Source organism: Nicotiana attenuata, unplaced genomic scaffold, assembly GCF_001879085.1.
Source record: "Nicotiana attenuata strain UT unplaced genomic scaffold, NIATTr2, whole genome shotgun sequence".
NCBI lineage: Eukaryota > Viridiplantae > Streptophyta > Magnoliopsida > Solanales > Solanaceae > Nicotiana > Nicotiana attenuata.
The window spans coordinates 171,792-195,524 of NW_017671354.1; the positions used below are offsets into that span (position 1 = coordinate 171,792).

General features: G+C 36.6%; 2 protein-coding genes across 3 annotated transcripts; one reads left to right on the forward strand and one right to left on the reverse strand.

Moving 5' to 3' along the window:
* Positions 1-2,728: 2,728 nt before the first annotated feature.
* On the forward strand, positions 2,729-6,376 carry LOC109207762 (ubiquitin-like-conjugating enzyme ATG10). The gene is made up of 7 exons (XM_019370745.1): positions 2,729-2,893; positions 3,090-3,265; positions 3,348-3,398; positions 3,501-3,584; positions 4,284-4,383; positions 4,936-5,033; positions 5,954-6,376. Exons 2-7 carry the CDS (start codon positions 3,092-3,094, stop codon positions 6,185-6,187), a joined length of 741 nt encoding a protein of 246 aa, XP_019226290.1. The 5' UTR covers positions 2,729-2,893; positions 3,090-3,091; the 3' UTR covers positions 6,188-6,376.
* Positions 6,377-7,014: 638 nt separating this feature from the next.
* LOC109207763 (putative rRNA methyltransferase YqxC) lies at positions 7,015-20,735 on the reverse strand. Of its 2 annotated transcripts, XM_019370746.1 has the most exons (9): positions 20,505-20,735; positions 20,202-20,289; positions 18,909-18,988; positions 18,101-18,203; positions 17,848-18,004; positions 15,005-15,133; positions 14,758-14,844; positions 9,883-9,927; positions 7,015-7,833 (listed from the first exon to the last, which is right to left on the reverse strand). In XM_019370746.1, the coding sequence occupies exons 1-9, from the start codon at positions 20,620-20,622 to the stop codon at positions 7,681-7,683; spliced, it is 960 nt and encodes a 319-aa protein (XP_019226291.1). In that variant the 5' UTR covers positions 20,623-20,735; the 3' UTR covers positions 7,015-7,680. The 2 variants fall into 2 exon arrangements, with proteins under 2 accessions (XP_019226291.1, XP_019226292.1); XM_019370747.1 differs by lacking the exon at positions 20,505-20,735 and having other exon boundaries at positions 18,101-18,208; positions 20,202-20,286.
* Between the last annotated feature and the right edge of the window lie 2,998 nt (positions 20,736-23,733).

Below are 23,733 nucleotides of genomic sequence, written 5' to 3' on the forward strand. Positions count from 1 at the left end.
GTGCTACTAATCGCTAGAATAGCTTGTGTCTTGCTAGTGAGTATGTTGGAAATAATTTAGTTTCAATAGGAGTAGCATTATAGGTTTGAATTAAGATTTTGAGTTTAATTACTTGTTTGCTTGTAACCGTTTTCACAATTCCAAGGCCCAAGGAAAATTTTAATACAGTATTATTATTATTAAATTTTAAATATAAATATATTTTCACATGTAAATTTATTCCGTACTGTTCGGGACTTTTTCGGTTTATTTTATAAAATAAAAAACTTACCCTAATTATCGGTACGATTATAGATTTATATAAAAAGTTGCGGTTTTATTAAAAGAAACCTAAAAATTGGTTCGGTACAGTACGGTTCGGTCGGTTTAGTCTGTTTTTGAATATCCATTGACACCCATAGGGACAGTACCAAAAATTCATATAAAAGCAGAATAAAAACAACAAGATACTAAGGTGATCAACAATGAAAGAAAATAATGGTTAGTCATAAAACCTACTACCAACAGAAAGCGAGACTGCGTGGCAATACTACTGTTATAAACACTCTAGACTACCTACTTTACTACCCTAATCCTCGACCTCCATACCTTCCTACCAAATGTCATGTCCTCGGTCAGCTGAAGCTGCGCCATGTCTTGTCTAATCACCTCTTCCCAGCTCTTATTTGGCCTACCTCTACCTCTCCGTAGGCCCTCCAATATCAATCTCTCACATCTCCTCACCGGAGCATCTGGGATCCTCCTCCTCACATGACCAAACCACTTAAGCCACGCTTCCCGGATCTTGTCCTCAATAGGGGCCACACCTACCTTGTCGCGAATAACCTCATTTCTGATTCTATCTAACCTGGTGTGCCCGCACATCCATCTCAATATCATCATCTCTGCTACCTTCATCTTCTGGACATGAGCGATCTTGACTGGCCAACGCTCAGGTCAGCCCCATACAACACGTTGGCCTGACCACCACTCTGTAGAACTTAGCTTTAAGTTTCGGTGGCACTTTCTTGTCACACAAAACATCGGAAGCGAGTCTACATTTCATCCATCCCGCCCCAATACGATGTGTGATATCTTCATCAATCTCCATCCCTGAGTAATAAACCCAAGGTACTTAAAACTTCCTCTCCTAGGAATGACCTGTGAGTCCAGCCTCACCTCCCCTTTCCCTCATTGAGTTTCGCCACTGAACTTACACTCCAAGTATTCTGTCTTGGTCCTGCTCAACTTGAAATCTTTGGGTCTGCCTCCATACCTCTAATTGCGCGTTCACATCGTCTCGTGTCTCGTCAATCAATACAACATCTTCTGCAAATAGCATGCGCCACGACAACTCCCATTGGATGTGGCGCGTCAGTACGTCCATCGCCAGAGCAAACAAAAAAGGGTTGAGTGCCAACCGCTGATGCAACCCCATCGTAACCGAAAAATGGTCCGAGTCCCCATCCACCATCCTCACTCGAGTCTTTGCTCCATCATACATGTCCTTAATCAACCTAACGTAGGCAATATGTACAACTCTAGCCTCCAAACATCTCCACAAACTTCCCTAGGAACTTTATCGTACTCCTTTTCTAAGTCGATGAGCACCATATGCAAGTCCTTATTTCTCTCCCTATATTGCTCCATCGATCTCCTAACAAGGTGGATGGCTTCTATAGTTGAACGCCCCGGCATAAAACCGAACTGGTTCTCGGAAATAGACACACCTCCTCACTCTTAGCTCTACCACTCTCTCCCAGACTTTCATAGTATGGCTAAGCAGCTTGATACCCTGATAGTTATTGCATTTTCGGATATCACCCGTGTTCTTTTATACAGGAACCATCGTGTTCCACCTCTACTCTTCGGGCATCTTTTTCGTTCTGAAAATGACATTAAATAACCTAGTGAACCAGTCCAAGCCTGGCTTGCCCGCACTCTTCCAAAACTCCACCGGGATTTCATCTGGCCCGGTTGCTTTGCCCCTGCTCATCTTACGCATAGCCCCCTCAACTTCATCAACTCTAATTCGCCTACAATACTTAAAGTCACAACAATTCCCGAAGAGTTCCAAATCACCCAGTACAATGCTCTTGTCCCCCTCCTCGTTCAAGAGACTATGGAAGTAGGTCTGCCATCTCCGACGGATAAGTCCCTCGTCAACAAAACTCTACCTTTTTCGTCCTTGATGCACTTTACTTGGTCCAAGTCACGCACCTTCCTTTCTCGCGCCTTGGCTAACCTGAACAATCTCTTATCCCCACCTCGGCCTTGAAGTTCCTCCTACAAAGGACTAAAAATATCATAAATTAAAAAAATATAAAAAGGGTCTTGATTAACTTATGACTTTTGGTGATTTTGGTTTATTAACATTTACTCATCCAAACACTTAACTTTTACGTCGAATCAAATGAATATCATTAAAAAAATTATTTGAGTTAGAGTTAAATTGAAGTTTAAAAAGATTTGTATGAACTTTCGGTTGATAATTACTCCATCCGTTTCATATTAAATGAGGTACTTTCCTTTTTAGTCTGTTCCAAAATAAATGACACATTTCTAAATTTGGAAATAATTCAACTTTAAACTCCTCATTTTATCCATTTTACCCTTAATGAGAAGCTTTTATAACCACACAAAAGTCATGGCCCCACAAAGCTTTACCCCTTAAGTTTTTAAGACCACAAATTTTAAAAGTATTTTTTTTGCCGACTCAAACATACGTAATTTAATTTGAAACGCCGGGAGTACTACTTACTACTTCATATGGACCATATCTTCGTCTTTGGCGCCTCTTCTTGAAAATCTCTAACTGAATCTCAAAAGTCAAAACCCCAATTAGCTGATTCTGAAATTTTCGAATTTTCACTGCCCATAGATTTTATTTGAAGATTCTATTACCGTCAAAGAGGTATCCTCTAATTTCCAGCAATCTTTCTGTATATTTTCAGAGGTTAATACCTATATATGTTGTGGTTCCAGTAATTTGAGTTAAAATGTATTAATCAATGATTACTTAAATTGTCTTTCTTTCTTTGATGCTTCATTATATCTTTTTTACTGCTGCCCGAGTCTTTAATTATATGTATTTTTGTCCATTTGGGCAGAAATGTCATCAGATAAGGCCATAATTAACATCTCCACTTGGGATGGCACCATTACATCTGCTGAGTTTCACGTTGCTGCTGCTAATTTTGCTGAGCAATGGAACAATTTAGATCTAGGGTTTCCTCACTGGTCATGGATCAATTGTCCAAAGGGACCACGGTTTGCTGCTAGCAAGGTTGGTCTTTGTGCATTTGCTTTATATATGCTTTCGGCGTGTTATATATATTAATACTACTTGTATTCTGCAATTTGGGCAGGTAGAAGGATATTTATCATTGGAGAATATGATTCTTCCAGGATCCACTGAGGTCTGTCCTTGGAACTTCAGTGGAGCTATATTATTGAGAAAAATTAGCATAAGATGTTATGTACCTGTAGGACTTTGCTGATTTTTTTATCTTTTTTTATAGGAAGATCGAAATCAATGTGGTCTTGCTGGAATAGTAGATTTGAGTTGCTCTAATGAAGATGTATTTACGGATACTGCTATATTGGTATGTTACACATTTTATTTCTTGAATTAATTCTGTTTACTTGGGGAAAAAATTTATTTCATGGAGTGCTCGAGTTTCAAAATATTTATCTTTTACTCACGTGTTGGAGGTTTTAACAGGGACATTTTCTTGTTTGAACTGCTGAATTATAGCAAACTCAACTTCCAGAGTTTGTGCTTCCTTTGGAATTAACATTTGAGTCTTCGGCGGAACACAACTAATTGTCCAATCTCTTAGTTCACGCGTTAATTTCTTGGAATCAGGCAACTAAGGTTCATGAATTCATATATTCTTATCCTTAGCATCTTTATAAAGATTTCAATTGGCCTTATCAAAAAAAAAAACTTTCAATTGGATACGGGTGCTAATTTGGTAGATGTTGGTGCTCTTGTCAACAGTTGCTCCTCTTTTAAGTACTAAACACTTGCTAAGTATGTATCTATTGCCTTCAGTCTTACTTTTGGAAGGGTAGGGGCATGCATCAATGACTTTGTGTCTGATGCAGTTATAGATTCCTTGTTGTTATAAGGTTCATGTGCAATATGTAGTTGTCAACATTTATACATATTCATGCTCCATCTTCAATGCCACATACTTTAGCTGTGATACAGTAAATAGCAATTTACTGTTTCAGTTTTCCTCTTATCTTTTGTTGAAAAATAAATGGTTGAACAATTGACGTGATGTTTCTCCTTTAAGGTTCAAAAGCACAGCCAAGAAAGACATCACTATGACTTCCATATCGTCTACAGTTCTTCTTTCAGGGTTCCCGTGCTATATTTCCGTGCATACTGCAGTGGTATGTTTGTCCGTATCCATTTTATGCCGGAAAGAAACTGAATAAGTTAGTTCTCTTGCTATTTTTGGAGTATCTGCACGGGTCAACGGTATTTTGGAGAATTCTTGCAACACAGTTTGTAGGAGCATCTGTCTTGTGATATTATAACCATGCTTTACGACTTGGTTGCTACAGAAACGCTAGTAATTAAAAAAAAGATAGCAGCTTCATAACTGTGCCACTGAGACACTAGTTTATAAAATTTTAATTCTGAAGTAAAGCGGAAAATTTTGGTTAGACAAATCATGATGAGCTTGATACGTGTGGAAAAGATGATGACGAATCCTAGTCTCGGGTCAATCCAATGCTCTGCGTAGTTTTAAATTCTGCCTCTACTACTTGTTTGCTGTATACTTCGTAATCCATTGTCATCAGTTTATTTGTTTCATTAATCACTTCAATCAAACAGCAAGCTAGTCTGTATTTGGTTTCTGATCTGCTATTCTTTCTCAGCTAATGCATGCTAACTTATATACCAACATAAATATTTTTCTGATTGTGCTACATCCATAGATGGAGAACCCTTGGCAATAGAAGACCTGGAAAAAGAGTTTCCTGCCTATACTACACAAGAATTAGCAATATCTAAATGGACCTTTATAACTCAGGAGGTATATTGCTTCTTCATTTTTTTTTTGTGCTTTATATATATTCTGAAAACTGAATACATTGTCTTGGCTTGTGATTTCTGTTAGCACTTGGTATGTTTGCATGGCTTCATCTTCTATGGAAAAAAAAGAATTATCTCAACCAAGCTAGCTTTTGTGGAACACTTCTGATATATTTCCTCTTTCTCAACTCACTTACCTATCAACGCCTGACACCGTTGTATCTCACCACATAATTCATCTATGTTAATTACCAGACTAGTAACAATATCCATCCCACTTGCCAATGCATTTTAGCCTCTTGCCATCATGCATGACCACAAATATCAGGGTCTTCCCTCATGAAGCGGAGGAATATTGAAACGGATGCATTTTAACTAACTGGGAAGAACTGCAACTTATATCTATGATTTACTAAGCCCTGGTTGATAATATGTATACTATTAGTAGTATTTAAGAATGTTTGGTGGCATTTAGTTGCAGCCAACCATCATAGCTGCTGTCAATTTCTAGTTCTCAAGTATTCTCAGTGGAATCCTTATTTTCTGGTTGAGACTATCTGAATGTCAAGGTTCTGGCAAAATTCTCTTCAAATTATATCCCAGTCCTTTCTAGTAGATGTCGAATCTGCTTGGATGATCCTTGACATAACTTCATGCTTCTCAATTAGTGTCTCTGCTTCTTTTTGCTTTGTTTCTTCCCTAACCCTTCTTCGCCAGTAAAAAGTAAAAGAGGAGTAACTTCAATTAAAGCTAAGGTATATCTTAGGCTTTGTTTGTCTTCCTGGTAGTGCAGTTTGCTTTTCTCATTATATCTCCTTTTACCAATTAGCGTGAAGTTTATGTCAGTGGGAAAAAATGTGTGTTAATGAATGTGCACCATGTTTAGATCCATCTTAAATTCTAATGCTGAATTATCTGTAGGAGCATCCCTACCTGAATCGGCCGTGGTACACGTTACATCCTTGTGGAACTGGTGACTGGATGAAGCTACTTTTCAGTAATGAACATTCAGTGGTGTCTCAAGGTGGAGTTGCAGTTGAGAAATATCTGATCTCATGGTTTTCAGTTATATGTCCGATCTTTGGTCTTAAAATCCCCTTAAAATTGTTTCTAAATGCGTCTAACAAGTCTGAAAATGTTTCTTATGTAACATAGATTTAGTGTTATCTTCTCAACATAAATGTTCTTCTGAACACAGCAGCAAAAATGAATCCATCTGCTAAAATGCAAAATATAAGCTATTATGTAGTGTTTATTAATTATTATCTTATGTCTTATGTTAGGAACTGTTGGTTCTTTACATAAATGTAACCTTTAACATGGCTAGGCCGATCAAGTTTTCAATTTTAGTTTCTACTATTAGAGTTTTAGCATGTCAAGTTTTCTTCTAGGGGCTTATCTCACTTTCATGGCTCCTAAGATATACGTTGGTAAAGAGTGCTTTCAGATTCAAAACATCATACTACAGTACAATGGTTTATGTTTAAGTGTATGATCATCTCATTTAAAAGTTTTAGTTGTTAGAGGGACATTTATTTACTTAATTATATCTTCAACATGTCTTCTAACATGTGAATTTAATTCTTATGTGGAAATTCCTTTTGCCAGTGAGGGAGACAAAGTGAGATTGAACTAGGAAGCTCTAATACAATGTTAAATTAGGCTGCCAAAAAGGTTCTGTCAGCAGACAATTTGGATCGACTTAATTTGATATGCTTACTATCTGTATTCCAAGCTGAAACTTAGCAAATTTTGAATGTTTACACCAAGATCAGATTCAAATATCAGACTTTCAAAGTGAGTTCATGTTAAGCTTTGCGATCCTATACATTTCGAACGTGGAAGCTTTCATTTTCGACATACCACACAGGTCATTTGCTTGGAGAAAATCAACAGGCCCTAGATAAAAGTCATCGAGCAATACTTATGACCACGAATTTCTCATTAAACTAGAACCAATCCGAAAACGGAAGAGGATCATGCAAGGAAACCCTAGTACAACCTGTATTAGCCTCACCCTGTTAAAGGTAATGGGGCCTAAAATATACCATTGTGCTAGTAGGCATTGTTGAACAGCCATTATAACCTTTGCAAAGGTATTTATTTCAGTACTATAATAATTACTACGCCTCGAACCCAAGAAAGATGGATCAGCTATATGAACTATGACTATCCATGTCACTCCATTTAAATCCATATTCTAATATTTTAAAAAGTATAGTAGTTATCTAGCACTTACAAAGGCATTTCAGTAACCCATATTTTTGCCTTTTGGAAATGCAGTATGAACATGCATTACATTCCATTGCCAGCTGACTATTGTATAAACAGGTAATTGGACTCGAAATTCACATTTGTAAACCAGAAGCTACACGACGTGAACTAAAAGTCCAACCCCCATCCTCTTGCTGCAAGTGTTGGTGGCATGCCGAAGGTCGCCAAAACTTGAGATGTTCACGGTTTACAGACAAAGTGACGAGAGGACCAAAGACTCAGAAGGCGCTTCATCTGGAATTCCTACTCAAGAATTATGCTTCCATGTAATTGACGTGACCTCCAAGCCCTTTAGAAGCTGTGCTCTTTAATGTTTCCGGAAACACGTCCAGCATGCCAGTACAATACATGTTTGATCCAAATGTTAGGTAGGCTCATTGTTTTTCGACTTCTTCACTAATGACTGCCTGTCGACTGAAGCAAGCCAGAAACTCTATATTTCCTTCAGCTCCTTTTAGAGGTGATTCAATCCAACCTTTGCATTGAAACCCATGGTTTTGAACTCCATTTATGATCTTCTCAATCACCTGTACAACAATAAAGGAAATATATTGTGACAGCTATAACAGTAAGAACAAGGAATTTCTGTTATAAGCAAGATATGTGACTAGGAGCATTAACTTCTTTTTTCCTGTTATTTTCAAACACTAAAAATGACTTGATGCGGCAAAAGGAAGGAACAATAGAATTAAGCATCTCTAAATTACCATCATGTGAGGTTACAGTGCAAATATCAACTTCGTCGTACTTCACACAGTCAAGATTTCTAATACCTCCTTTGATGACAAAATGCTCTGACCCCATAAACAGTGACAAACCTACTAAAAAGATTGAGAACTGCTAACTCAAACCAAAATTGACTTCTCCAAGAGTTCAGCCACATGGCACATCCAGAGCACAAACAAGCAGACAGCAAAAACAATAGCAACATACCCGTGACACTATTCTGTTCCATAACACCAAACAGCTAGATGTACAATCAAATGCAGTTCTGCAATTTTCTCTATATATACAGCTCTTCTCTTTGCTGTTTACTTAGCTTTTCACTGGCTTTCCCATCCTACCCAAGTTGACAGAACTCACCATTCTCTTTATACAAATCTAAGTTCTCACTTTCTTTCACCCTTTGTCAGTTGGCATCCATCAGAGTTAGAGAAAACATAAAAGGTCTGGAGACCTACATCCCATCCTCCAGCAATCTATGCATCCACAAAAGATTTATGGGAGTCAAGGAGGGAAAGAAGAGAATTATCAAGATACTGGATTTACTTTAAGTTGCAATATACTTTAATTTATTTTACCTAACTATGACCTCACCAAAAGTAGTTATCTCATAAAAAAACAAAAATCATTATAGCCCTGAACAAAATTGAGTAAAGAAGTCCAACGGACTACTTCCCTCCAATTGACCTACTTATTCAGCCTTGTGAGTGGTATCCACTTAGTTTCTGGTTGAGCAGTCAAGTAGGGAGAAAGACTAATAAACAAGGGGCTACTGAACCCTAGCCATATAAGTGGCAATTGTTATGCACTTTGTCCATAAGCTGCCAAGCTCAGTTCAACAAAATGCAAAAGGTGTCAATTTTTAGGATGCTGGGCTCAGCGTTGTTAAAGGCGCGTTTAAGCCCTGAAGCGAGGCTCAAAACATGTTGAGCTCGTCGCCTCACTTTGTGGGCGCTGTAGTGTCGTATCAAGGCTCTAAGGCATACTTTTCCTTACCAATGAGTGTAATCCTGAAAAGGCGACATTAAACTATTGATATTTCACTTTATCATAATTTTTTTCCAATTTCTTTGTCCATATATTTGTTATTCATGCTTATAATTATTAGACTTGGACTACAAATACATATTTTTACTTTTTCTCCAGTTGCGCCTTTTTTCATTAAAGCCCCACGCTTTATTTGCGCTTTGCGCTTAAAGCCCCAACCAATCTTAGAGCTTTTTTGCGTTTCTCGCCTTTGATAACACTGGCTGGGCTGGTGCTGAGCTTATCTACTGCTTTCCCCAAGTGTAACTCATACAAGGTTCAATGTGGTAAACGAAGGAAAATACATAGAATTAGTACAAAAACTTCACAGGAAATGGTTATAACATCAAATTGCTATGTAATAAATATAGAGAAAAGGGCATACTATAACAAGTATTTGTTTAAAAATGTATCAAGTTAAGACGACATTAGTAGAATAAATCAACAAGAAAATGAGAGATCTTAACATATTTAACATTCAATTAACAAAATAAGCAATGCACTCTTAGAATTTTCAAAAGGTATGTAGCTACTTGTCTAACTTGTGGTCGATACAGTACTCCGTTATTAAAGCACAAATTCAAATGTCATTTCTTGCTATAAGAAATTTCCTATCTCCCAATGATCGAATGTATTTCTTGACTTTTCATATTTATTGACTGCTTATAAAAGATGGAAAGAAAATCAGTTGCTTTATAGCCCATCATCCCTCAAAGTAGCCAAGAAACTAGTATCATTAGCATTAAAACATGAGTTTAATAATCAGATTTTAAGTCGGTCATAAAGCATCAAAAGCAAGCAAACGAAAAAGTTGGGCAAATAAATACCTCTTGATGGACTAAGGGATCTCTTACAATTCCACCTCCTCCAACCTAACATGCATAAAGAAGTCTACATCAAAATACATCATCTTCTAGCAAATTCAATCACAAAACTAACACAAAGCTAACTCTTAAGAACAAAATAAAGGCCAACACCTCTTGATTGCAATACCAATGCAAGACTTCAGATACGCGCAAATGATTGAGCTATCAGTTGAAAATTTATGACTATTAATCTAATTGAATCCAATCAGGCTTGAAAGGGATATTGACTAAGCCGATTATTATACCCTATATATCCACATGTAGAATCCGTAGCATGCAAAATCAATCACAAATTTAACATACAGATCAACCTGAAGAGCATAATAGAAGCCAAGGCATCTTGAAAGCAATATAATACAAGACTATGGATAAAACACAAATGATTGATGTAACGACTCGACCGGTCGTTTTGAGCATTTGCACTTCGTTTGGTGGTTTGAGGTCTTGAGTAGCTTCATATGGTGTATTATGACTTGCGTGTATCATCAGCTTTGGTTTTCGAGTGGTTTGGGATTGTTTTGGAAGAATGATTCTCATTTTTAGAAGCTCTAAGTTGGAAGAGTTAACCAAGATTGACTTTTTGCATATTTAATCTCGGATCGGAGTTTTGATGGTTCTGTTAGGTCGGGATGGTGATTTTGGACTTAGGCGTATGCCCGGAATTGGATTCGGAGGTTCCTAGGTTGATTTGGCACTTTTTGGCGAGAGTTGGCAATTTGAATGTTTAGAATTTTCCTAAGTTCGACCATGGTTTGACTTTGTGGCTATCGGGTTTGGATTTTGGTTTCAGTACTTAGAATAGGTCCATTCTGTCATTTGGATCTTGTCTGCAAAGTCTGGCGTCATTCCGAGTTGGTTTGATAGGAATTGGTGCGTGGTTGTGTTTTTAGAAGTTCTTGAGTTTCATTGCGATTTTCATGTGTTTTGATGTCCGATTCCTGATTTGGATGTTATCTTGGTGTTTTGATCGCGCGAGCGAGCTCGTATGTTATTTATGTACTTGTGTGGATGTTTGGTGTGGAGCCCCGCGGGCTCGTGTGAGTTTCAGACGTTTTTCGGGGTATTTTGTTCATTGCTTCAGGTTGCTAGTGTTGCAGACCTCGCATTTGCGGAGGTCTGCTCGCATTTGTGAAGCGGGCTGGAGGCCGGAGAGTTCGCATTTGCAAACTCATTTATCGCATTTGCGATGGGGCACTGGGCTAGGGCTTTCCGCATTTGCGATCCGGTGGTCTTGCGAAGGGGTCAGGGTTTACAATTGCGAATATTTTGTCGCTTTTGCAGAGTTGTGCATGGGTCGCTTTTGCGATCCTTATGCCGCATTTGTGAGGGTTGCATTTGCGAACCCTAGGTCGCAAATGCCATATCTGTAGCTTGTTTATAGCCGGGTATTTCGGGACTTAGCTTCATTTTATCACATTTTGAGTCCTAGACTCGGTAGGAGGCGATTTTGAGGAGAGATTTTCACACACAATCAGTGGCTAAGTGATCTTAATTCAATTTTAATTATATAACGTGATTATTTGTGAGTTTTAACATCTAAATCATGAGATTTGAAGAGAATTTTTGGGGATTTTTGTCTATCTTTTGAAAAATAAAAATTTAAGATTTGAAAGTCGAATTGTACTCGGATTTGAAAATCAAACACATATTCAAGCTATGTTGCTCGGACTCTCCAAAAATGTCATTGGGTGCGTGTCGGATCCTCCAAAAGTAGTGCATTTTTGGAGGATCCGACATGGGTGCGGCAGCATTTTGGAGAGTCCGCGCAACATAGTATTCAAGTTAGTGGGGCTATGGGTAGTCAAGATCTACCTTTTAACTCGGGTTTTGACCGAGCGGGCCCGGGGTTAACTTTTATTGACTTTTGGGGAATTGTGCAAAGATCTTAACTTTATTGATTGAAATTGCTTTCTCTTGTATTGTTAGATGTTATTATTAAGTCGATTTTGATTAGATTTGAGCCGAGCGGAGGTGAATTTTAGAGGAAAACCATTTTTAGAGTATTAATTAAGGGCTTTTGAGGTAAGTATCTTGTCTAACCTTATGGGGGAAAATATACTATAGGATTTTATCTAATCGCATTATTTTTACTATGTGAACGACATGCACATAAGGTGATGATTTTGCACACGGACGTATATGTGTTGGTTTTGACCGGATATGACCCGATATTGCTCTTATTGCCTTGTTTTTTATTATGAGTACTCTACACTACATGTTTCCTGTTGCGGATGATTACTTGAGTTCATATTCCTTGTTAGAGATCATGTTTCAGGATTTTATTTCCTTAATTGGCCAAGTTGGGCGTTTGTGAAATTGTTGCTATTTGGGTTAGCTGAACTCATGTTATATGTTGAACATCCGGTTCCCCTTATTTATTGTCCGTGTGCACTGCGTTGGCAGATTTGTGAGTTCATATCTTGATGACAGTTGTTGGTATGTTGTGTTGTTATGATTTGGCACACGTGGACTTGTTGAGCGGATTGTCGGGGTGTTTGCACGAGGTTCTGTCGTGCTATTGTTATTATTGATATTGCACATGCGACGAGACAAGGTGGTTTATAGATATATATTTGGTTTACGTATGTGGCGAGACAAGGTGGGATAATTGTTGATGCGCGTGCGGCGAGACAAGGTGGGCACATACTTTATTGTTGCGCACGCGGCGAGACAAAGGGCACTATGTGGGGATGATGTGCAATGGACTGGGGGCGTATTATTGATGATATTTTGTGTGGTGGTTGGACTTCTTTGTGTGTGTCATGCATATTACGTGTTTGTTGTGTTGTTTCCCTGTGATAGTACACTTGCACATGCATACACCGTAACATGTCATTTAAACCAGTCCAAAAGTATGAAACTGATGTTCATTGATCATGTACATGTATTCTTGTATATCTTCTTTCTCTGCGGTTTGGGATATTGAGCCTGTGACCACGCCAGGCGGATTGTGATATTGAACCTGTGACCACACCGAGCAGATTGTGATATTGGCACGTGAGCTGTCCGTGCAACACGTGAGTTGTCCGTGCGGTTGTGATTATAATGTGGGCACAAGGTGCCATGTGTATATGATTCGTGATTTGTAACTTGAGATTTGTGATTATGAGGTGTGGTACCTTGGGGTGACTCTTGTTGTAAATCTTGTGTCAGAGCAGTTTGATGGTTAGAACTGTCATTGCTTTCCCTTAATTGTTTTCACTTGTGTTTTATCTGTGCTTTGATTATTTTGTTGTTTTATCACATGATTACTCTTTGTTGCCATTTATTTTGCTTTCTGTTGTTAGCTTTATATTGATATATTGTACATGTTACTTGGTTAGTGAGTATCTTGACTTGAACCTCGTCGCTACTCCACCGATGTTAGTCTCGATACTTACTGGGTACCGACCGTGGTGTACTCGTACTACACTTTTGCACATTTTTGTGCAGATCTAGGTATTAGAGCTACCGGATTCAGGCAGTGAGAGCTTCTTGATCATGAGGATTCAAGATAGAGTTGCTTGATCGTCACAGTCTCTTGGAGTCCTTTGCTTACATTATTACTGTCCATTCTCTTATCCGAACAGTATTGTATTTCGAGTTTTCTATGTATTCAGTAGAGTTCGTGACTCTGTACTACCTAGTCTAGGAGAATTTGTTGTGATTTTTGCAGCGTAGGCTTGTATCACCTTTATTTCTATATTTATATTAAATTGTTTTGATTATGTCATGTTTAATTGGTTTGACTGTTGTAAGTGATCAGCTTGCCTAGTTTTAAAGACTAGATGTTATCACGATCCTTAAGGTGGAATTTTGGGGTCGTGATAATTGAGCTTCAGTTGATCTGATTGAGCCAACACTTGGACTGAAAAGGATATTGATAAGCTGATACTTGTACCCTATATTATATATGCGCGGAATCCTTCATGCCCAAACACAACGGGAGCACCACCTCAAGAAGCTCATTTAACTGCATTTGATTGGAGTGAGTAAGCTCAATTTCAGACAACTGAATATTTTCAATTGTGATCAACTTTCAGCGAAATTGGTCCACTTATTAAGTCAACAAAGCCGAGGGTCTATCGGAAACAACATCTCTACATTTACAAGGTAGGGGTAAGGTCTGTGTACACACTACCCTCCCCAGACCCCACCTTGTAGGATTACACTAGGCTTGTTGTTGTTACTGCTGTTGTAACAAAGTACTCTACCAGTCTGTCCACTCAAAATCGCCTATTTTAGTATATTTGTTGCAGACTTATATAAGTAGTTCTCCATAATAACAATTTAAGCTTTTAGATGAGGTTGTCACACAATTTGACATGGTACCAAAAGCAGGCATAGATTCTGTGTTAAAGTCTCACAGGCACCATCAACCAAAATTATTTCCACATGCTTGGTCCAGGAAAAAAATCGGACCCACACATAAATGATGTCTTGTAGACCTAATATAAATAAATAGAAGTGTCACTTCTCTGATAGCTTCTTTTTTATAAAGTAAAAAAAAACAGTATAATCACTTTTCTGAATGGCCTAAGCTTTTAGATAGAATAGTCACACAATTCAACGGTGTTAAAAGATTGGTCCATCTCAACTTTCTTCACCATAGACATGGTATCCATATACTGTAAAATATGAAAAAGATTCACTGATGAGGTAATTCAGAGATGTGTACAAACAATCCTTAAGACTTGATCAAATTGCATCCCTAAGCAATCCAAATAAGAGCTTTGAGTTATAGAATGTTGGTAAAAAGTGACACTTTTATTTATGTATATTAGGTCTGCAATGGGTCACTTCTCACGGCATACTAACGCTTTACAAATGCAGGCATGATCTATGAAAAATGCTTACTTGGGATCTCCGAGCCTCAAATTGAGGTTTAATCAGAGTAACTAAAGTAGCTTCTTCCTTCATCAAATTGACAACTGCAGGCATAACCTGGATTGGAGGAATGAACATGTGAGTATTACTAGGTATTGACAAAGACCATCTACCATCTACAGATGTGGAACAGCCTAATTTTATATGCTAAACTGTTTACTTAGGAAGCTACATTAAAGAAATTACATTGGAAGCATTTTCGGATGAGAAAGCTTACCAGAAGTATCGAAATAAAGGAGAGGTCCAAAGTTACTAAATCAACCTTTTGTGGGAGTTCAGAAAGGTATCTCAAGTTTGTACGCTCAATAACACTTACACGCTCATCTCGCCGAATTTTATCTGCCACCTGTAAAAAAAAATCAGCAAGTCTTTACAAATTTAAACAACCAAATAGTCAGTGAATATGAAATCGATCCAGGACCGCTTGGCAACTAATTAAACTCAAAGACGTGAAAGATGTTTTCGAGCTGCCAAAACAAGGACAATCTCATAATTCAGGATTTAGTGAACTGTTGAACTTAGTGTGTAGAGACTTTCTTTATGGGCAGTCATTGCCACTAGTATACTTTCCAGAAAGAGAAAAGAAAGCTGTTTCATTGCTACATTATTCCACCTGCTTAGCTTATTTTATGCTAGAAGTAGTTTCAGGTTACCATTTCCATCTACAGAGCTCAGCTTTGTGTAGAAAGATACTTCCAGTTACAATGTACATTTTTGCAATTTGGTTTTATAATTAAGAGGTTACATGGATTTTTCATGTTTTCCCCTCCTTTTCCAACTTGCACAGTGCACTTAAATTTGGCAATGCATTTGAACACAATGTTCTTTTCGTCTTCTATCTTTTGACAAATAAAACACTGCTTGCTAAAGCTGCTCCAACAAGCTTTGGCACTGTGTTATATTCAGCATCTTATCCATTCTGTCTCTAAGACATCTCAAATTTGATGACCAGTACCTTAACTTGCGTTCTTGATTAGAGTATATACCAGTAAAAGAAAATTTAAAACAATAGAAGCTCTATGAGCATCAACTTTTAATTCTGACTAGTTTTTGGACACGTGCGTTGCACATGTAGCCCATGTTAATCGGTACTATAAAATGATATAAGTAGCGTCAAAATACATGTGTGATGAGTACCACAAAAAAATAAATTTGAAGTGAATAAATATAAGCGTAAACTGCTAAATGATGAACCTATTTGACTGATGACAAATAATTGGATATCGGTTATACAACTGCATTTAGTTAGGTACGTATGATGTATAATGAACTCAATTTTAATGTTATTAAGTACAATTTTAAATTTTAATTTTATCATATTGATCCAAATTATACGAACTATTTAGGCTGAAAGAGAGTGTCCAATTTACTTTGCAATTAAACAAATGCAATACTATAAAGATGACCAAAAGCAATGAGAGAAAATTTAACTAAATATATATATGATACTTTTGTCTACTCCTGTTACCATAAAAGGTTAAACTTTAACATAGTCTCTCATTTACTAATTATGTCTGAATTCTTCTTTTGAGGAGGACTACTTTTTACCCACCAAGAAAAAATAAACTTTTTTCATTTCAACCAAATATAAACTTTGCAGGAACATAAATTAAACACATTAAAAGTTAAAAAACAAGGCTTGTACGATCTCAATGATCAATGTTTAGCATAACGACAAAAGGTTTCAGCTTCCACTTTTGTAATATAATTAAAGTAATTTCTTCTAAGATCAAAGAAAATAAAACTTGCCGTTGGAGAAAAATAAACAAAAGCATATGAATAAATTTGAATGTAAGATTAAGGGTTTTGTTCTTATAATAAGGATATGCAATTATTAAATTGTTGGTTATGATTTAAAATTAATGTGGAAAATAATTCAAAGAATAAAAGAAGATAAAGTTGATCGTACATGCCTAAACTGTAAGTGTAGCAATGTACTTTTATTCCAACGTAAAGCAAACGATAGTCACTATAAAAAATAGTTAAAGAAGAAAACATGAGTATATTTTTTCAAAAGAAAAGATAAAGAAAAAACAAAAAAAATATGGAGAATGACACTTAATTTGAACGGTATATATCCTGATTTTTTTTAAATTCTTAGTGCCTTATCGAAAACATGTATGTTTTGTCTCATACTGCTACATAACCTTCCTTCACCACTGCCCTTAATCCAAACCAAAATCTGATATATAAAAATCAGAAACAAATTTCTATTATCAAGAGATAATAAAAGCCAAAGACATAAGTTTTCCATTATATACAAAATCTGGAATCGTGTCCAGTACATAAACCTGGGATGAAGGGGAACGAGCAAGTATCAAATCGTGTATATGCTTCTTTATCTGATGAATACCTTTCATATGCACACTAAATATTGTACCTTTTTTTTCTGTGCTGAAACCTGAGAAAAACATCTCTGCTTCCAATAAATTTATATCCAGCATAACTAAGATTTAGCGGATAATAATAAGCAAGAAACTACTTATGCAGGGGAGCATCTCGTTTGACATCGCACGTTCTAATAGAGACCATTGGGTCTCATGCCTGTAATATTTTTAAGCATTTAGAAATTTAACAGTCAAGCTATCGAAATGAAGAGTTAACTCAGAAAACGTTAAGGCTTTACATATATCTATCGGAATAACACCAACTGCAATATTATTTAGTTAGTCTCTTCGTATTGCTCAAATTCATATGACATTATTGTATTTAAGGAGATTAACTCTACAATTTAAGTGCTTCAAAGAATACAATAATGATAGGTAAGTGGAGAGACGTAGAAAATGTTATTTCTTTAACGTTTTTACATGTAATAGGATCCTAATTTAATATTTTGAGGGTATTGATCTGGCGAAACCAACATAGCAATAAGCCTATGCTGCTATTTAGTTCAAATAAACCATTTAATGGGTGGCGTTTTAATTTTACTTTTTTATTTAATGGGAGGTAATTTTAATATCAGATAGAGGATAATTTGGTCATTCAACTTTTGAAGGATATTTTTGTAAAATAACTTCTCCTAAAAGTGTTCATGCTTGTAATATAGTATGATGATGTTACCTGTCCATATCCTACATCAACTCCATAGACAAATGAAGCACCATACTGAAGCAAACAATCTGTAAATCCTCCAGTAGACAAGCCTGAATCAAGAGCTACTTTCCCTGCAACATCAATCCCCAGGTTTTCAATAGCAGCCTCCAATTTGTGTCCTCCTCTGAGTATACATCAACAAGCAAGTCAATTAGCTGGAGGGATCTCAGCATAGTACGATGTCAAAAATAGAATATAGGCTCAGAGGAGGAATATTCACCTGCAGACATATTTGGGAACTTCAGCGATGATCTCCACGACAGCTTTATCAGAGATTTGACTCCCTGCTTTATTAACAACTTTTCCGTCCACAAGCACTTTGCCTAAGCTAGAAGATTGTCAGGAGTTACGGAGATGGAGACAAAGAGACAAAAGCAAATCAACCTCTAGTTAGGATATATCAACTTGACAGCAAAGTGGAAGCAAAGAAGTTACAATAAGTTGTCAACCCGAAAAGAAGAGAAGGAATTCGAAAACACCATAAGATGATTTGGATGAAGTTTATGATTGGAGATAAACTAGCCTGAATAGGAGTTTGACATTGTCAGGTTGAGATACCTCATAAGACAAAAAATTGAGAGAAACTATCACTAAAGATTGTCTGAAAAGAAATAGAGACATTTCCTTCAGGAAGACCAATTAACATACCCGTACAACTATTGACATCTGAAATACTATAATTTAGGATTGATCAGAAATCTGTTATATAATTACATTTCCTGAAAAATTGCGTCTAGAAACGTTCAGTGTCTACTCTACTAGTGTGATTTATGATAGCTACACTATTGTTATATAGACTCTACTCAAATAATGGTATTCTACCTTGTAACTGTACCATAAAGAATAAATTTCTAACCCTAAATAGCTCAAACCAAATTATAAGAACAGAGACAGGAAATCTCTTTACCCTGCAATGAGCTGTGCGAAAATCAGGTTTGATTACAGAAGCTCAAGGTCACTGAGCAATCCAGAAGTTCCATTATAATATCAAAAAGAAGTGTCAAATAGGCTTGATGAATAACAACTACCTTGTAGAATCCATGACTGTATAAATGTCCGGCTGTATTGCTGAAATCTCTCAAGACACAGTTCATCCAGTCTCCTTTTCCTAATGAAACCAGACAAACACTTAGCCAAATATGATGGTAGGAAAAAGACTGGAAGTTATCAACAAAATAACATACACAGAGAGCTTAGACCTTTGTTTGAGTAAATAGCTAAAAGAGTACCAGTCCTGAGCAGATGTAAGGACAAACATTTTTCAGAGCCCAAAAAGAAGAAGAAAAAAACTCTGTTGATGATGCCATCACCTACTAGTTATTAGAACCAAGAGTCATGTATGTGGGTAGAGCATATTTAGTTAACATCTAATGTTTCAAATTTAATATTACTGCCTTTAATATTGCAGTTGGTTCGTAGCATGTTATAGTATTCATTAGTTTGTTACCTCAGTAAGAACTATTGCATTTTGCTTATATTTCTTGCCCATCTATAAGGAATAGAAGAATGACCTTTTGACAAAAACATGTACTTTGGACTCAACAATTCAGTGGTGTGCTATTTTTAGGATAATACCAAAAATATGCAAAATCGCATATGTGAAATGAAACCTTGAGTAATATTACAAAAAAAATACTAAAAGCTCAAAATTGATGGACGCCATTAAGCGAAACACCAACACAACATTGTTAATTGCATCTTTGACCAAAATGTGCGTTCTTCTAAACATAAATAGCGCAACTTAGTACTTTATCTATATGGTTAGAGTTATATGGATACAAGAATCCTCCTCGATCACTCATGCTTATATACGTGTTTGTGCACATATTTACTATGCAAATCTCATTTGCCAAATGCGAGTTAATTAGACAGTACTCTATCTATCACGAGACTGCATTATACAGGCCAACACGTCAGATCAAATTTAAAAATGTGTAATAAGAAAATACATACTATAAAGGCCACTAAAGCACAATAATGCTTTGTAAAACGCCTACGAATTTCTAGAATTGAACAATTCTCTGCCAAACCTGTTAGGGAATCTACACACAAAAATTGGAGAAAACACAAATGCGTCTGGCGAAACTCTTTTTAACTTGAGGTTAATAAAACATATTATCTCATGTGATTTATCTTTAAGGCCACCCTCCAGACATCAGTTATGTTTAGTTGGTATATAAGCACATGTTTTTTGCTTATTTTTTGTACTTTTCTTTTAAAGCTGCCAACTCTTGGAATAAATTTCGAAAGAAAGCACATTTTGGTCAAAGGTCGAAGAAGAATAAATTAATACGAAACCAGAAAGAAGAGAGAAATATTACTTTTTCTTTGGTTGACCCTTCTCCGTGGTCAGTGAAGCAAAGGTTCTTACATAAGGATGATTGCGGGCTTTGAACTCGACCCATCTCGCTGATCAATAAAAATACAGAATTTTATCATCAGAATATTATGCCGTATAAACCCACCAAGAAAAAGCAAAAATATAAGCTCAATACAAAAAAACGGATAAGAATTTAAGCCTCACGTAGCAGCTGTACTTGAAGAGTCGAAAAATGCACCAATTTCAACAGAGACTTGGGTTGTAACGTAAAACAAGTGAAGAAATGAGTTAAATTTAAAAGTACCAGAAAGCTTTGGAGTTCTGTATGATAATTTGCAGGAGAAAAAGAAGCTATTGCTGGAGCTGCAAGCACAGTAACAGCGTGATATGATGATGGGTAGCTTCAGTATTTGAAGCGCCATTTTCTCTGACCTCTGCAAGGAAGAGGAGATTAGGAGACGCAGATTTTGCAAGGACTGGCTTTTTGGGTTTAGCGGCCCACTGGATAGTAGTAAAAATAGCACCGGCTAGCCACTTTTTGGGCCGATAATTGAAAAATAGCCGGCATTTGTAAAATTATTGAAAAGTAGTTACTATTTTTTCAGCATGTGTACGAAAGCACACGAAAAGTTCTAGCATAATATACCGGAGATTAGAGTACTTGTGTATAAACTTCCGGCATATACTGGACCAGTATATTATGCTGGAACTCCAGTATAATATACTGGAAGTTCACATGTAAAAAATTTGAACTCCCGTATATTATATTAGGAATATTTTTCGGATTTTGAATACTGTTTTCATTAAGATTTATCTTTACATAAAAAGTGGCTAAATTTCGATTATTTTTGAAACTGTGCCTATTTCTCAATTACTGCCTGTAAATCTGGCTATTTTTTAATTTCACCCTGATTTGCACGAACGGGATCATTTGTTGCCACAGCTGAAATTTTAACCTTATTAAAAAAATCTTGAAAAATAACATTTGGTCAAAATTTTGATGCATGCTCATTAGAATTTCTTAGCTTACGGCGATGGTTAGAATTTCTGACAAATTGTCATAATTGGTCATAGATTATGACCATCACCATAATTGATTTGTAAAAACTTTGATAATTGTTATATCTGACCACAAATTCTGATCATTGTCATAATTATTGTACAAAAGAATTACCATCATATTTTACTTCAAAATTTATCAAAATCAATTCTAAATGACTCCAAATTTGATATACAACCTTCTAATATCAATTTCAACAATTTTCATTAGTTAGATTCAACTTAAACCTTCAAAAATAATAGATCCACTTTGTCTATTTTAATAAGTTTTTATTTAAGGTCAAATAGCAGTCAGCAGTGGTATTTTTTTTAATTTTGTCCAACCAAATCAATTCAATTCATTAAAGATAGATAATATAAGTTCAATGAAACATTACCCACTCAATCCTAATCACAAATAAATAAAGAATCTTCAATTTTCTACACTATTTATTTTATTATTTTGTAAAAAGTTTAGTTGTATGCTCATAATTAATTGGAAGAAAAGAAGGAAAGCGAGAACAGAGAAGAAGAAGAAGAAGAAGCAGAAGGATGAAGCAGTAGAAGAAGAAGATGCCAAAAAAAAAGGGAGAAGGAGAAGGAGAAGAAGAAAATCTGGCGGAAGGTTAACACGGCTAAGATTTTCTTAATGGAGTCAAAATATAAATGGTGGTCTTATGAATACCCACCTAACATAATTTCTTGTCAATAGCATGCATTGACATTAGGGGTCTTAACTTTGTAAATTTTGGCCCATAACAAACCAACCCAGATAATATTTTTTTATGATTTTCAATGATATATTAATCAGAACTTAAAAAGCTAAATTAGTTGGTTAGCCATTTTTAAGTCGATTATTAGAGTTTAGCCATATTTTAAATTGTAATGACAAAATAGTCATTGATCGATTAAATTAATACTTTTGCCCCTAACTAAGATACAGAATACGACTCCAGCAATCGATGCTAGATTTCAAAGCTTTGAAAAGTGGAAGCCCGATAAAATGTGCTGGAGTTCAAACTCCAGTAATGATTACTGGTGTCTAAACCTTTACTAGTTCAAACTCCAGGAACGATTTTTAGTGTTTGAACCTTTACTAGTGCAAACTCCGAGAAGAACTTTTGGGTTTTAAATCTGTAACGACCCGATCGATTTTTTTACTTTTTAGAAACTCATTCCCCTATTTAAGACTTCCCGTATGTACTTCTCCTATATATATAACTTGCGGGGTCGGTTGATTTCATTTTAGAAGGGTTCGATTGATTAGTTCCACAGTATTGGCCTAAGGTGACCAAGTTTGAATTAAGTCAACACTTTGAGTAAATGACTTCGGAATCAGGATTTGAAAGTTACAATAGGTTCGTATGGTGATTTTTTATTTGGACATATATTTGGGTCGAGTTTCGGGTGGCCCGGGAGCGGTTTGGCGCTTATTATTGAAAGTTGGCATTTTGAAGGTTTTAGAATTTGCTAAGTTTGACTTGGAATGGACTTTGATATCAGAACCCGTTTGTCTTGGGAATAGATTCGTGTTGTTATATTGGACTTGTATGTAAAATTTGGTTCCATTTCGAGTTGTCTAAATATGGTTCGTCGCATTCGGAGTTTGTTGAAAGATGTTGAGAGTTTGAAAAGTCGATTAGATTGGTTTGGGCCGCAATTCTTGGTTGTGATGTTATTTACGCGTTTTGAGACCTCGAGTAGGTCCAGATTATGTTTATGAACTTGTTTATGTGATTGGAGGGGGGTCCAGGTAGCTCGAATACGTTTCGGACCACCAGAGCATGTTGAAATTGGAAAATTTTGCTGGTGTCTGATGTTCATCACGGACGCGGAGAAGATCTCGCAACCGCGGAGTGTTGTGTGGAGCTGTGGGAAATTTGTTCTTCGCGATCGCGAAAAGGGCTACGTGATCGCGGAAGGTGAACTAGTTGTATTTCGCGTTCACGTGGTAAAGGTCGTGAAATAGCGGGTGTTGTCCTGGGTCAGCAGTTGCTCAGCGCGATTGCATGAGTTCCTTCACGATCGTGGAAGAGAAAGTTCGGGGCTGGAAGGTTTGGCCTTCGCATTCGCGAAACTGGGCACGTGTTCGCATAGGCTTGGCAGGTGGAGTGTCATGATCGCAAGAGGTCACTCGCTTTTGTAAAGAAGGGAATTTTGGCAGTGGCGGAGTTGGTTTTCGCGATCGCGAGGTGATTCCGCGATCGTAGAGAAGGGCTCCTAGGTAGAATATAATTTTGCAATTCTCTCTTGTTAAGGCGATTTTGGGCAATTTGATTTTCATATACTAATACAAGCTAAGCAATTCCAACTTGTTGCTAATTAAAAACATGGATTATATGTGAATTTTAACATACAAATTAGTAGAAATAGTGGAATATTTGTAGAAAACCTATAATTGATAAAAATAATATTTGACCACGAAACTGGACATTGAAGTAGGAATAAATTATACATTTGGGTTCGTGATGTATGAGTAATATTTATTTTTTAGA

Bases quoted from the DNA above. Each gene is read 5' to 3' on its own strand.
- LOC109207763 (XM_019370746.1), bottom strand. From the start codon at position 20,622: ATGGCGCTTCAAATACTGAAGCTACCCATCATCATATCACGCTGTTAC. The intron at 20,290-20,504 runs GTACTTTTAAAT...TTTATTGATCAG, and splicing joins CAGAACTCCAAAGCTTTCTG to CGAGATGGGTCGAGTTCAAA. The intron at 15,134-17,847 runs GTAACATCATCA...TTTTTTTTACAG, and splicing joins TTGATGTAGGATATGGACAG to GTGGCAGATAAAATTCGGCG.
- LOC109207762 (XM_019370745.1), top strand. From the start codon at position 3,092: ATGTCATCAGATAAGGCCATAATTAACATCTCCACTTGGGATGGCACC. The intron at 3,266-3,347 runs GTTGGTCTTTGT...CAATTTGGGCAG, and splicing joins CACGGTTTGCTGCTAGCAAG to GTAGAAGGATATTTATCATT. The intron at 3,585-4,283 runs GTATGTTACACA...TTCTCCTTTAAG, and splicing joins TTACGGATACTGCTATATTG to GTTCAAAAGCACAGCCAAGA.